This window comes from Macrobrachium rosenbergii, chromosome 48, assembly GCF_040412425.1.
Source record: "Macrobrachium rosenbergii isolate ZJJX-2024 chromosome 48, ASM4041242v1, whole genome shotgun sequence".
NCBI classification, from domain to species: Eukaryota; Metazoa; Arthropoda; class Malacostraca; order Decapoda; family Palaemonidae; genus Macrobrachium; species Macrobrachium rosenbergii.
The window spans coordinates 52,586,525-52,601,563 of NC_089788.1; the positions used below are offsets into that span (position 1 = coordinate 52,586,525).

Below are 15,039 nucleotides of genomic sequence, written 5' to 3' on the forward strand. Positions count from 1 at the left end.
TGTTACCGACTTCTTGTTAATGGGCATCCAAAATATTCCTTATGTTTTGGTTTCTTTTGTAGTGATGAGACAAAGTCTGAGCTACTAGAGTGGAAATTATTGTTTGTGTTATCCCCTGAAATAGCATGGTTAAACTCAGCTGAACTAAATTCCATTAGGCTATTCTCTTCAGCCTTCTTCCCTGTTTCAAACAGGTCAGGTAATGAGCTTGACATGATCAGGGAGAATTCAGTTGGAGCAGGAGAGCCAGGCTTAGTGACAAATTCAGAAGTAGCAAGAGTACCAGGCTTATAGACAGAGTCCCTTGGACAGGTTAGAAGTATTTTTTTTATATTCCCTAAGAGGATGAAAATCAAGATAAAGAATCTCTCCCATTACTTTTTAGGTAATCTGTGAAGCCAAATTTGAAAAACTAAAGGTTTCTTCAAGTATCTGATATTTTACGTGCAAGGCTTAACCCTCGCTCATAAGATGGCCGGCCCCATACAAAACAAAGTGCAAATGGCTGCCCACATAGCATACTCCTCTCATTGTGTCGTTCCTTTATCATTTCTCTCTGCTGCCGGAATCTCGTGTTGTTACAGGTTGTCGAGAGGAAGCCGCTTTAAAGATTGGAAGTCACTACCTGAAGCAGTGGCCATATTGGGTCCTGAGGTGTTCCGGCCGCGCTGTCAGCTGGGTGCACCCGGGTTTACTCTCAATGGTATTTTGGCCTTAGTAGTGAGTGGACGTCCATTTTCCCCGCACGCTTATTTCACAGGACCACCAACCCTCCCGTGTGATGTGTCTCAGTTCAGGAAAACCCTACTGGATAGTTGCCCTGGATTCATACGTTAAGTCTAAGACAAACTCGAGTATTTTGGCAGCCTGTTTTTCCTCCTACTGAATTATTTCTTGACTTTTGTTAACGAAACCCCTCCAAGTAACTCCTGTGATCTACCATGTGTACGTCTCTCTCTCTCTCTCTCTCTCTCTCTCTCCCATCATCTCCGTATCTCCTTTCCATAGTCAACCCTTTTCCAAACCACTGCCACCCATTGTCTGCATGCTTAGTTGATTTCCTGATCAGGAACATAATACTACCAAAGTGTCTTTTGACTGGCTGTGCCGTCCACATGCCTGCTCGAGTGGTTAGAGCAATCTTTAAGCATTTGGGCGCGAGATTGCTGTGAGCTAGGATAGATTGATGATATATATTTAGGGCCTTAATGCATGCTATTTCTATAATATCATTAAATCAAGCACTCTCTCTTTCAGCGGGATGCCTTAATCATATGTGACGCAGGACAAATCTCAGATCACTCTTTTCTTCATCGCTTGAATCCTCCATGTGCGACGGAACAAAGGAATTTCCTCTTTTATAGCACCGTTAAATACTTACTTTTTTATCTATTATTATTCATGTGTGCCCATGGTTGTATTTAATTTGTGAGCTATTGTTACTACTTGTTAAGTAAAGGTAGTTAATCGTTAACTGAGTATCATAGTGCCTTTCAGTAGCTTGACGACAGGAAATAAGCAAGGTTAGTATTCCCAGTCTTTTCATTCTTCTCAGTTTTTTTATTACTGTCAGCCATTTTATAACACTCCGTTGCCAATCCCAGGCCGGCAAGTAACATATAACACTGGCAAGTGCTAATTCAAGGCTTTTAATAGCCCCCGTCGACTCTTTTAGTACTAACTAATATTTATATGCTCACTGTTTGCAGTTTCCAGGACATCCTACTCAAAATTATAATAAGCAAATTTTTGAATTTGGGGAATACTCACCTTACAGTGAAAACTGACATAATTTTTGTCTGCTCCATGACTTTAAATCAGTACGGTCATATTCATAACACATGAAGCAATGGTCATGTCTACTTTTGAATTTCTTAACAACTGATGGGGAGATATAGTATAGTTATATAATCAGGCTAAGTTTTAGATGAGAAGTTCAGTAAGTTGATGTTGTTGTTCCCACCCAGTTTTTTAACTGAAAAAATATGAGGGGGCATTGACTTTAAATGCCTTCCTCCAAGAAGCTGTAAAGGTCTTTTGCCGAATTCTACCCAGTTTTTGGTGTTGAAGGATATATGATTGGTAACTGCTTCAGTATTTCCATCTGGATAAGGTTTGAACTTAGCAAAGCTACCTGTGTATCATTACCTGCTTTGATAGAATATTCTTACCATAGTGTTTAACATTCTGAATCAGGATGATCCCAATCTTTTTTTCAAGAGATACTCAGAGGCTCTTTGGACCATCCTTCTTTGTATGTAGCATTGTGCCACCTCCAAGTTGAAACTTTTCTTGTGGTAACTGAGTCAGACAGCCATTATTTCTGGGGTAAAGTCATCTTCCTCTTCCAGGACATCATGGAAATCAATATTAACTTTGCACTCAAGTCTGCTTTTCTTTCCTTCAAGTGAATATAGCTTGATCTGTAGCAGAATTAAAGTGAGATTCAAAGTACTTATGATAATAATTTTTAGCTTAATCCTTTGGCACTAAGCCATAATGTTTAATGCCATTAAATAAAGCTCCAGTGTCTACTGACTTTGGGATACATGTGCAATACAATACCACCAGTAATTTTACCACCCCAGCATCCCTGTGATTTGGATAAATAACCATATTATATATGGAAAATTTAAAGAGTATTTATATGGAGCAGGGAATCCAGAGTAGGGAATTATGCTACAAATTGTTCCTCTCCTTCATCAGAGAGAAGTTGCTCTTGCCAAGCTTTCAAGAGTCACATGCTTTGGTAGGAGGAATCTTGCTATTTCATAACTGTACGATCTCTTACAAGTAGCTAAGGTTAAGCAGTAATTCTACAAAAAAAAAAAAAAAAAAAAAAAAAAAAAAAAAAAAAAAAAACCAGGAATCAGTTCTTTACTAGTGAACTCTGTGGTTGGTGTGATTGTTATAAAGAGACTGAGAGACTGAATCATGTACAGAGTTATGGACCTACCCAATGAAGCAGGAAAAAGACATATAAGTACTGTACCTTATTTTAAGAAATGCATATAGAAGTTTCAGGTTAGAAAGGTTTGTGATACATCAGAATTTGTTTCCTACAATTCAGGAGTGTAATGCAGATGTAAACTGGTATCATATCATTATAAATGTTATGAAAATGGAAACTCTTTTATATGTCCTTCATTTCCCATTCTTCATGTGAATGGTCACACATATGAATAAACAATTACCTGATAGATCCCAGTTTAAGTTATGTTTAGTTGAAGAGGGAAAAACACTCGCGTAAGAAACTTAGAAGTGACTCCTCATTATTATTCAGAGCTGGTGACAGTATATTTTTTTTTTAGCTTACTAAATCCATTTTTTGTATGGGTATATTCATGTTTTTACATTATAGTATATCTATTTGGTAACTGTGCTTATTCTAACCATAAACAAGTTAACATCACTTCTACTGGCAAATGTTTTACACTGATAATATCTAATACTGATTAAGAAATTTAAAAGCCTTAAATTTTATCATATTCATCTTGCCATTTACTCAAATTTAAAAGTATGATTATAATTAGCTCATCTTCTATGAATAGATGAGGCTATAAGTGGGTTTTTTTATTGCCTTCACTGCAGCAACCACATCTTACACCTATCTCAAGGCATTAAATCCCTTAGAAATGACCACTAAAATTTCATTGTGAAAGAGAACACAAATATATGCTACTTACCTTTTGTCCTTGCATGTACAACAACGCCTGTGCTGTATTTTCATCCTCCTCCCTTCTTGATTTGAGGTCAATAACTGGTGCAAGTTTGGTACCAGCAGCTCGTCTTGCTTGATCACGTTTTGGCTGAAGATCGAATGTAAACAGTTAAATTGCTTATGGGTAAGAGACCAGTTTTAGTAAAAATATCAGTACTATTATATTATTTTAAAAAAATTTAAAACAGTATAACACTAAATGTAGAAAGATTTGAAAAAAAAGAAAAGAAAAAAATGATAAAATACATTTTTTAGCAAACCCACTACTTTTACTTTTGCCTATTTATACACGAAAACCAAAACACTTAGAATCTGTAAGAATATAAGAAGAACCATTATTTGAACATCTAACACAAGCACAGCTGGTTCTTTGAGTTTCCTGTGGAAAACAGTCCTACTTCAAGCTTAGTCTGGACAGGCATTGGGGTCTTAAAGGGTTTGTGTATGTAGTTTATAAAAAATTGGTAAAAAAATCAGTTACTTTTATTTTAGTCTGAAAATAGCAGTTGATGACAGAGAGTTGAGCAACTAACATTTCAGGTCGCAGAGACAAGAAATCAGCTGAGCATTAGAATACTAAAGTCACTGGATCCAGTGATTTATAACTAAAAAATGAACCTTGTTAGTAAAATTATGAACAAGTATGACAATGAAGGAAAAGAGATGAATGACCCACAAGTATCTCTGCCTAGTTATATACCCAAATAATGGTCATGATGGGGATGAAGATGAATCCCCCTATCCTAAAACCCCTTGAGAGATCAGAACTTAACTTGCTGTGATGACAGGACTTAATGAAAATGAAATAATATAGGCTGTACAGTACTTACGAGAATGAACTCTAAAATAAAAAGCAGAAAATGTCTGACACTGCAAAGTGCCAGCCCATAAAACCTCACTCAGGATAATTTGCATATTTTTCTAGGTATACAAACCTTGTTTTTTACATGGCTATACTTTTGGTGAAAGCTGATCAGACCATTGAAGCTTGGTATCAAGGTAGTTAATCATCAGCAAGTGGGTGAACACTGGGAAACCCACAACCCTCATTTGACTGTACAGTAAGCCTTACTCTTCCTGAGGCAAATAAAGGCAAATGCAGGCAAATGCAGGGATCATTCAAGGTGGGACTATGATAAAAGACTTGAGGTTTGTATATCTTGGAAAATGATACTAAATTTGCAATTTGTTCCACCAAGGATACAAACCTTTGTCTTTTATTTTGAGAATCACTCCTTAGTTGAACAAGACTGGTACTATTCTGAAGTAATCAGAAAATGACACATTTTTAAATCAATTTGTATTTCTCATAACAAACCTTTGGTCTTAACATAAGGGAAAAATTCTCTAGTGCCAGCTGGATGGATAAATTCTCTCCATTGCCTGCCAGTAGATGAGAAAAAAGAAAGAGAGAGGAAGAAGTCCAGTCAAACCATTCACTCTCTCTTTCAAAACTAACATCTTAGGAAAGATAAAAATTGTCCCGCTAGGGACACTGGATGAGCTACACAACTTGTTGAGCAGCCACCACTGGACCCAAGGAAAGTGTCCAAGGACCTGTGGGCAACGTCCTGCTGATAGAATGATGTGAAGGTGGTTTGACGTAGCCATGTACCAGCCTTTTAAGATGTTTTGAACCGACAGGTTCTTTTCAAACGTGATGGAAGGGACTAGACCCCTGACATCATGTGCTCTTGTATGCAATGAATTGGCTTCTGGATTTGAAGGAACATAATAACCTTGTTTAATTACTTCTTGAAGCCATAAGGAGACAGTATTTTTGGACACTTCCTTCTTGATCTGGCCTGTACTAACAAAAAGTCTTCGACAACCCAGTCTGAGGTGTCGAGACCTTTTTATGTAGTTATGCAGTGCCCTGACAGGACATAAACGTAACTCATCAGGGTCATTACCAACAAAATCTGAAAGCGAAGGGATGGAGAAAGACTCAAACCTTTGGCACATCTTAAACAGTCTATGCCACTGGCAAGGGAGCCATTTAAAGAGAGGCCTCAGAAGCAGAAGCAACATTATCATCACTGGGGGTTTAGTATGTTTTCTATAAGTCTTCCAGCTCAAATAAAAACTTTATTGCAATCTCTGGTACAAAAGAGTGTAAAATTACACATGAACACCCTGCTTACGAAGCTGATAGAACGATGCTGCTAGCAAATGTACAGTTAGTGATAATGATCCTGTGGACAGTGCTACTCACTATAACAGAAAACTAAATTCAGCCTACTGACAAGGTGGTGGATAATGCTAATAGCAAAGAGCACTCAAGTAATAATAATAATGGCAGTATTACAGCCATGCTGATGGCAAAATTAACCAAAAATTAATAAAAATAACCTCAAATCTCTATTGTTAACCCTTGAATTACGCAAAATTTGCATACAGAAATTTGCAAACATGGCAGAAAAAGTAAAAAAAATCAACGTTGTTCCAAAAATGCAAACAACTGTTCACCAAGCATATTGCACACATAGTAAATACATAAAAAACATTTCAGCTCTATTCATACATAAATCATTATTGTCTGTGATTAACATTCACTGTATGTACAACACATATACATAACCATGACTTGAAACTGTAACTCTGACACAACCAGCTCCCTAATGAAGACAGTTATGGTCACTGTTATTTAACAGTGAATGCAAACCTTATTAAATTCACACTTATGTTAAGAGAGAGAGAGAGAGAGAGAGAGAGAGAGAGAGAGAGAGAGAGAGAGAGAGAGAGAGAGAGAGAGAGAGAGAGAGAGAGAGAGAGAGAGAGAGAGAGAAAATTTAAATTCGTCTACAGGCAGTACCCGGTTTACGACAGTGGTTCCATTTTTACGCCGTGTTGTACACCGAAAATCGTCGTAAACCGAAAAATCGTTGAAAATCGTAAGAAAATCCTACGAAAACCTTACTTTTAATGCTTTGCGTGTATTGAAAATGATGTAAACTACATTTTTATTGAGTTTTTCATAAAAAAATCTCCAAATTTGGATTATTCTGCCGTTTTGGAGCCATATTTCTTCCGTCAGATCGGAGTATGACGTGTCGTAACCCCAGAACATGCATTGTAAACCGGGAAATAATTTCTGATGAATATATTTGAAAAGCGTCGTAAACTCGGAACATGCGTCGTAAGCCGAGAAAGAATTTCTGATGAATATATTTAAAAAGCGTCGTCACCTCAGAACGCCGTAAGCCAGACCCATCGTAAACCTGGGACTGCCTGTATTTATTAATTTCTATTCACTAAGGCAATTACAGTAACTCTAAGTAAAAGCTACTGCTGATGAAGTGAGCTATTTAAGTCGTTACAGTATATGGAAGCATTAGTACTGTGTATAGACTTACCTTCTGTTACTTTACATTCCTAAGACAAACCAGTTTGCCAACAATTGTATTTTCACATTTTCATGGAATCTGAACAGTTTTAAGTATTTCAAGTAATGTAAAGATGACTTACAGTGCATACTAGATACAGGAGGATGTGCATAGGTTATGCATACATATGCAAATGCTCTAACCAGTGTATCAAGCAATCTTATATAAGGGATTTGAATTTACCAAACCCCCATGTAAGTGCAGTCTCAACTGTAATTATAAAATTAACCTTACACTCCTGAAACATGTTAAATTCATGATACTCTGCAGTTCTCCCAGAGATATAAATCTAAAGTTATATGGTTTTGATTCAAGGCATTTTAAATGCTATGGAGGTTTTCTTAAAAATTTAATAGAATAAAAAGTTTATGCCTCTTGACATCAGTCAGTAACAAATGATATAACATAAAAACAGAAATCTATGAAATGTGCCAAATCACATGAAAACAACTGTTAAAATATATAAAATAATAAACAGTTACAAAATATATAAATATTTACCGTATATTTTCGTGTATAAGATGACCTTTAGATAAGACGAGGTAAAAAATTATGACAAATTTTCATGAATTTATCTCATATCTACAGTATAAGACGACTGATAAATTACAAAACCATCTATGTATAGGCTAGCATTTGCACCAACAGGTATCTTATGAAATATTGGTTATGTAAAGATGATGCTATTACAAATGCTGTTTTACTTTCTGTATCCTTAGAAATTCAAAATACAATATATATTCGTGCATAATGCAACTTTTGAAGGCCTAATTTTGAAGCTAATTTTAAGGGGGGTCACATCATACACAAAATATAAAATTAGTGCCTGTAGTACTGCATTCACTTATTAGTTTCACATTATAAAATACAAACATAACAAATATACAGTACAATACATCTTTTCCATGGATCTTTTAACAAGTTATGCTTTACTTCACTGTATCCAGTAATATTGTATGTACAGTATTCGGTTATTACTACAGTAATTGTACAGTATTACAAAATACAGTACAAACATAGCGATCATATGCCATTTGCATTGTTTAGGTTTATTTGAATGTGGACAACGATACCTTCCAGGAATTTTTGTTTCGGCATCAATTCAATTTCTATTTAAAGATAACCATGGAGAAAGGTTTCGTCCCATTTGCTATACATGTTAAAACAACAGTAAAATGTGTTCTTTCATGCCAAGTAGTTTTGATTAAAATACTTTTCTCTCCAACATTATTTACGGTCAAGTTTCATGGCATATTGAAGTTTAGGAGTTTCATTCATATTGCCAATGCATGATAGTTTATAGTCATTAGCGCTTAACGAGATACATGATAAAATAATTTTTTTGAGTGAAAATTTGGAGGTTGCACAAAGCGCAAGATTGCGTGTTAACGAGTATATATGCTAAACGAAATAACAATGTCGATTCCATATGTTTTTCCTACACGTCGTCTAAAAGAGAAACCATTGTTTTGTTTACATTTCATTGCCAATTATAAGTAACCCCTAACAACAATATGATAAAGTATGATCATTGTCGTACATAACTATCGTTCGTATGACTGAACTGTTGTAAACAGTTACAAACAGCCTAAATTTTTAATGAAAAATTAATATTATGTTATCCTAAATGTTATTAACCCTTAAACGCCTACTGGACGTATCATACGTCGACTAAAATTGTCTGTTGGGTGCCGAGTGGACGTACCGTACGTTGACTACAAAAAATTTCAACCTTCGGTCAACTTTGACTCGACCGAAATGGTCGAAAAACGCAATTGTAAGCTAAAACTCTTACATTCTAGTAATATTCAATCATGTACCTTCATTTTGCAACAAACTGGAAGTCTCTAGCACAATATTTCGATTTATGGTGAATTTTTGAAAAAACTTTTTTCTTACGCCCGCTGGTAACTCGCCGAAAATTTCAGAAATTCTTTTCGTCATTTTGTCGTAATTTTTGCACTGTTCTATATTAGTCGTTACATAAAGTTTTATATATGAAAATGTGTGCAATTTCATGTACAATACAACAGAAAATAACTCATGGTTGTAGCTTTCATCAGTTTTGAAATATTTTCATATAAATCACGACAACTGCCAAAATTTCAACCTTCGGTCAACTTTGACTCGACCGAAATGGTCAAAAATCGCAATTGTAAGCTAAAACTCTTACATTCTAGTAATATTCAATCATTTACCTTCATTTTGCAACCAATTGGAAGTCTCTAGCACAATATTTCGATTTATGGTGAATTTTTGAAAAAAACTTTTCCTTACGTCCGCACCAGAAATTCTTTCATCACGTTGTCGTAATGTTTGCACTGTTTTATATTAGTCGTTACATAAAGTTTTATATATGGAAATGTGCGCAATTTCATGTAGAATACAACAGAAAATAACTCATGGTTGTAGCTTTTATCAGTTTTGAAATATTTTCATATAAATCACGATAACTGCCAAAATTTCAACCTTCGGTCAACTTTAACTCGACCAAATGGTAAAAACGCAATTATAAGCTAAAACTCTTACATTCTAGTAATATTCAATCATATACCTTCATTTTGCAACAAACTGGGAGTCTCTAGCACAATATTTCGATTTATGGTGAATTGAAAAAAAAAAAAAAAAAAAACTTTTTCCTTACGTCTGCGTTGTAACTCGGCCGAACATCTCAGAAATTCTTTCGTCATGTTGTCGTAATGTTTGCATCGTTTTACATTAGTCGTTACATAAACTTTTATATATGAAAATGTGCACAATTTCACGTAGAATACAACAGAAGATAGCTCATGGTTATAGCTTTTATCAGTTTTGAAATATTTTCACATAAATCACGATAATTGCCAAAATTTCAACCTTTGGTCAACTTTAACTCGACCGAAATGGTAAAAAAACGCAATTGTAAGCTAAAACTCTTACATTCTAGTAATATTCAATCGTTTACCTTCATTTTGCAATAAATTGAGAGTCTCTAGCACAATATTTCGATTTATGGTGAATTTTTGAAAAAAAACATTTTCCTTACGTCTGCGCGGTAACTCTGCCGAACATCTCAGAAATTCTTTCGTCTCGTTGTCGTAATATTTGCACCGTTTTATATTAGTCGTTACATAAAGTTTTATATATGAAAATGTGCTCAATTTCATGTACAATACAACAGAAAATAACTCATGGTTGTAGCTTTTATCAGTTTTGAAATATTTTCATATAAATCACGATAAATAGAAAAATTCGACTTTCGGTCAACTTTAACTCGACTGAAATGGTCGAAAACTGCAATTGTAAGCTAAAACACTTACAGTCTAGTAATATTCAATCAATTAACTTCATTTTTCAACAAACGGGAAGTCTCTAGCACAATATTTCGATTTATGGTGAATTTTTGAAAAAACAATTTTTACGTCCGTTATTTAATTCATGCATCATTTTGTGATAATATTTTCTCTGTGTTGCTTTGATCATTTTACAATTTGTTATATACCAAAATCATCGCAATTTAGTGTACAAAACAACTAAAAAAAATTAACTCATTAGCTTTAACCGTTGTGCTTACAGCGCAATTTGTATACAATTATATGAGTTTTTTTTTCGCTGTCATATATTCCAATATTTATATATGATAATGATATTTTTTTTTCATTTCTGATGGTTGCATACTAAACTTCAGGCAATGACAAAAAAAGGAGGCAAAAATGAACTCTTAATCTTAAAAACTAAGCATGCTGTGATTTTTTGAAAAAAATTTTTTTCCGCTTCGGCGCTAACTCACTGAATGCCGCCGGCATACGGGAGACGTTTTTGTAAATAGAGGCTCGGCGTTTAAGGGTTAATACTGTAATTACACTACGTTACTGAAAGATAAAGGTTGCTGAGAGAGCAACCATAACTTGATATTTACGCTACATTTTGTCAGCCAGCCTTGCACAGATATAAGTTGATTTCATTGATATGGAATTATTCCTTGAATAGGCTATTTATTATGAAGATATGCCAATAATATATAAGGTAAAAACGGTTTTATTACCTTTATTATCACTTTATTTCATAATGTGAATCTTTTCACGTATGTCAGTGGTTATCGCACCGAGGCTAGCCTACTGATAAACATCACTTAGAACTCAAGGTTAGCTTTTTAGAATAGTAGTGTAAGACGACCCCCAATTTTAGGATTTAAAGGTCGTCTTATACGCGGAAATATACGGTAATTTAAAATTTATTTTTAAATACTTACCTCTCCATTACATAGCTTTTACTTCCGTGCCAGTGGTATTTCAACAGATTGAAATAAAAAACGAGAACACTCGGTTTTCTATGAATATCTGTTTCTATCCATCTACTCCCCCCATCCCCCCTAGGGGAACGATAGGTATAAACACAGATAACCGGTCAGTCTCCAAAACAAATATGTACATGTAAGTGTTTGCTTACCTAGTGAAACCAATCCACCAGCTATTACTGCCGCCTTGAGAGGATTGTCACTCAGGTAAGAGGACCTCATCATGAAGATACCTGACGTCTCTTTGGAGGATGCCCCCTTCAGGGAGGGTAGGCTTACTGTGCTAAAACCCAAGCAGAGCCATTGATGGATATGCAACAAGTACCTATAGACATGAAGGTACACTTCCTATACTCAACCATGAGTACCTCCAAGCTTTCCAACAAAACACAAATGGAGCTAAAAACTGCAGACAGAAAAGCTACCAATCAATTCAGGACATAATATCCCCTGCACAAATGAGAGGAGCTAATGTCAGCAAAAATCATATTGAATTTCTACATTGTGAAGATAATTCATTGCAAAAACAGAATTAAAACGCCACTGGGCAGCCTCATTAACTTTTTCTACAGATAAGTTTTTCTAAATATTCAAAGATGTAGCCACTGCTCGAATGTCATGTGGCTTTACCTTCAAGGTAGATTATACATCAGGATCCAATATTGCATGAGAGTCCTTCACCAAGGACCTAAAGAAAAAAGACATTGCATTTTTACTCATTGGGAGGTCTGGCTTACAGACACTACAAAAGAGATTCTTTACATTAGCTTTGATTTCTTTAGTGCAATTCAGATAAATCCTTATAGCCCTCACAGGACAAAAGAGAATCTAACCTACTGGGTACCTAAGATTCCAAACTAGGTAGGGACACTGTTCTAGGCAATGGCTTTGCCCTAAAATCATTCTTCACCCGAAACAAAGACAGAAAGGAAAGAACTGTCTTGTCCTTAGCACAGCCTACCCTAAAAGACAAAGCTTGTATTTCACTCACCCTCTTAGCTGTAGCCAAGACCATCAAAAGGAGATTTTATTGAAAGTTCTCTCAATGAGGCCTGTTCCAAAGGTTCAAAGAGTGGTAGCAAGAGAAACCTTAGAAAGACATCTAGGTTCCAAGACAAAGAGAGCACCAGACACCTGGGAACCTCCTGCTGAAAATCTCTAATGATATCTTTGTTCTCTGACAGATGCAGGCCTACATGTCTAAGAACAGAAGCCAACATGTCCCTATAGCCTTTAATAGCTTCTACTGAGAACTTTTTCTCATACCTGAGAAATAACAAAAACTTAATGATGTTTATAGAGGTAAGGATGCTGGAAAACCCCTTACCTCAACATCAAGACCTATACACAGACCACTGGTGTTGGTAGATCCGATTTGTGGAATCCCTCCTGGCACTGATAATGGCCTTCCTACAAGCTCTCAATAAGCCTCAAGCTTGAAGGAGATGGGGGCAGTCTCCCCGCTGTCAGCTGCAGCACGTGGGGGTTGTGATGATACCTTTCCTCCCTTGGTTGCTTCAGGAGATTCATCCTGATAGGTTGGAGTCTGGACAGATCTATTAACCACTGAAGCAAATCTGGAAACCAGACCCTCCTTGGCCACCAAGGGGTAATCAAGGTCATGCGACAACTGACAAAATTGCTTAGCTTGCTGATGAATTTTTGAATCATAGCAAAGGGGGGGGAAAGCATAAATGTCCAGACCTGACCAGTCAGTCTAATAAGATGGCATCTAACGCCCACGCCAAAGGATCTTGAACGGGTGAACAAAACACCGGCAGACAATGATTCCACCTGGTTGCAAACAGGTCTATGAAGGGAGACCCCCCACAGCTTCCACAACTTATTGCACACCCCCGGATGTAAGGCCCACTCCGTGGGTATTACTTGATTCTTGTGACTGAGAACATCTGCTAGAATGTTCATTCTCCCAGGAACAAACTGAGGCAGTAAAGTATTGTTCTTGCTCTCTGACCATAATAGGATCTGCCTTGTCAACAACTGAAAGAGACTTGGATTTTGTCTCCCCTCTTGGTGTTTCAGGTATACCAGCAATGTGGTGTTGTCTGAAAAGACTGCCACCATTTGATTGCATACCAGGTCCTCCAGCTCCTGCAGTCCTTTCCATATTGCCAATAGTTCCAAATGATTGATATGCAGCTGCTGTTCCTCTTGAGTCCACAGATGCAACAGCTGTTTTTTGCCTGCAATCACTCCCCAGCCTTTGTGTGATGCATCTGTATACGACAGGTCTGGGTTCTTGAGATCCAGCGATACAGTACTCCCTGCCGAAGACGAGGTTTGTCTTTCCACCACTGGAAAGTTTCTTCCAGATCCCTGGACGCATATTCGTGATCTGTGTTAAGACTCGGCTTATGGGAGAAATTAGGACCAATCAGCGTTCAGAATCCGCTTGAGGCAATGACATCTTTATCTCAGCATTCATTCTTACTGTGTGTAAGATAATTATCTGCTAGTGATGTATACTGTCACTATAGTATTGATAAATTATAATATAATATGTATACTAACCATTTTTTTTATTCGGGTTATCATTAATTACTTTTATCGTCTAAATAGCTCTTAATTTCTAACAAAATTCAAGTTTAATTAATGATGAAAACTGAGGAAGTATGATTCATTAAACTGCCCTTCTTGAACATGATTCTCATTTGTAAAGAAACAATTTATTCATATGGTCTAGAGCTGCTTATTTAAGAGCAGTCTATCATTCCTCTCTTTTAGCAATGGATGTCAAGGAAAAGCTAAAAAATTTCGAGAAACTTAAGAATATACATTCAAACCAGTGACAGTAGCGACAATTGAATTAAGGACAAATGTAACAACAAAAGAACAGGGTTAAGGAATGGCTGGAAGAGTGCTCGAAGAGTATGCAAATTTCCTTTAATGCCTTTTCCCCTTATCCTTATCAAGTTACAAGATGGATCTACCCATAGATATAGAGGGGAGAGATTGGACAGACGAGTCCAATTGTTATGCATGATTCCGAGAAGCAGCAGCAGCCTCGACTGGAGAGACCAGCAGCAACAAAGCCACTTCTGGTACCCAGTGCTGGGGCAACAACTGTGTTCCATACAGAAACAAGATCACAAGAGAACAGGGGATCATATTTCATTAGATAGTGACTTTTTCATTCATGAAAATCTTTATAACTGTTGGAACAACCTGAAGTAAACGTGTGTTAGATACTAGTCAACTTGCAGTCAACTACACACCTGCATTTTGAGCTAATAAAATAAAATAATGAATGTTGTAATAAGCTCTTTATTAAAGCCTATTTGACATTAAATTCATGTAGCCTAATAAATTAGCATGTAGGGTTACTTTCAGTCCATATAACCACGGTTAAGAGTGACAATTTTCCCTACTACTAGTAATAGTACTACAATGCACATGGTATCATGAGGCCTAACCCAGGGCCTGCTGCAGTTGTACGTGTTAATGAAGTATTATAATGTTATTTACAAAGTCATCAATAAGTTCTCAAGCCTCCTTGTATGCAGAGGACTCGGTTGAATTTGATCTGCCGTAACACTTGAAGGTGGTACTGTAGGCTATTCTTCAATTTTACCATTATCATTTTTGCCCTATACTTCAAAGTTAGACTACAACATTATAGCTTTGAAAATAAACTT

At 36.3% G+C, this 15,039-nt stretch overlaps 1 protein-coding gene across 3 annotated transcripts in view; it reads right to left on the bottom strand.

The window, feature by feature from the left end:
• The window catches only part of Spf45 (splicing factor 45), a 164,004-nt gene that overhangs the window by 128,605 nt on the left and 20,360 nt on the right, over positions 1-15,039 (bottom strand). For all 3 annotated transcript variants that reach the window (XM_067091746.1, XM_067091744.1, XM_067091745.1), the window contains one exon: positions 3,687-3,809. In XM_067091746.1, coding sequence (XP_066947847.1) covers positions 3,687-3,701 — 15 coding nt within the window. In that variant the 5' untranslated portion in view covers positions 3,702-3,809. The remainder of the gene's footprint in view (positions 1-3,686; positions 3,810-15,039) is intronic.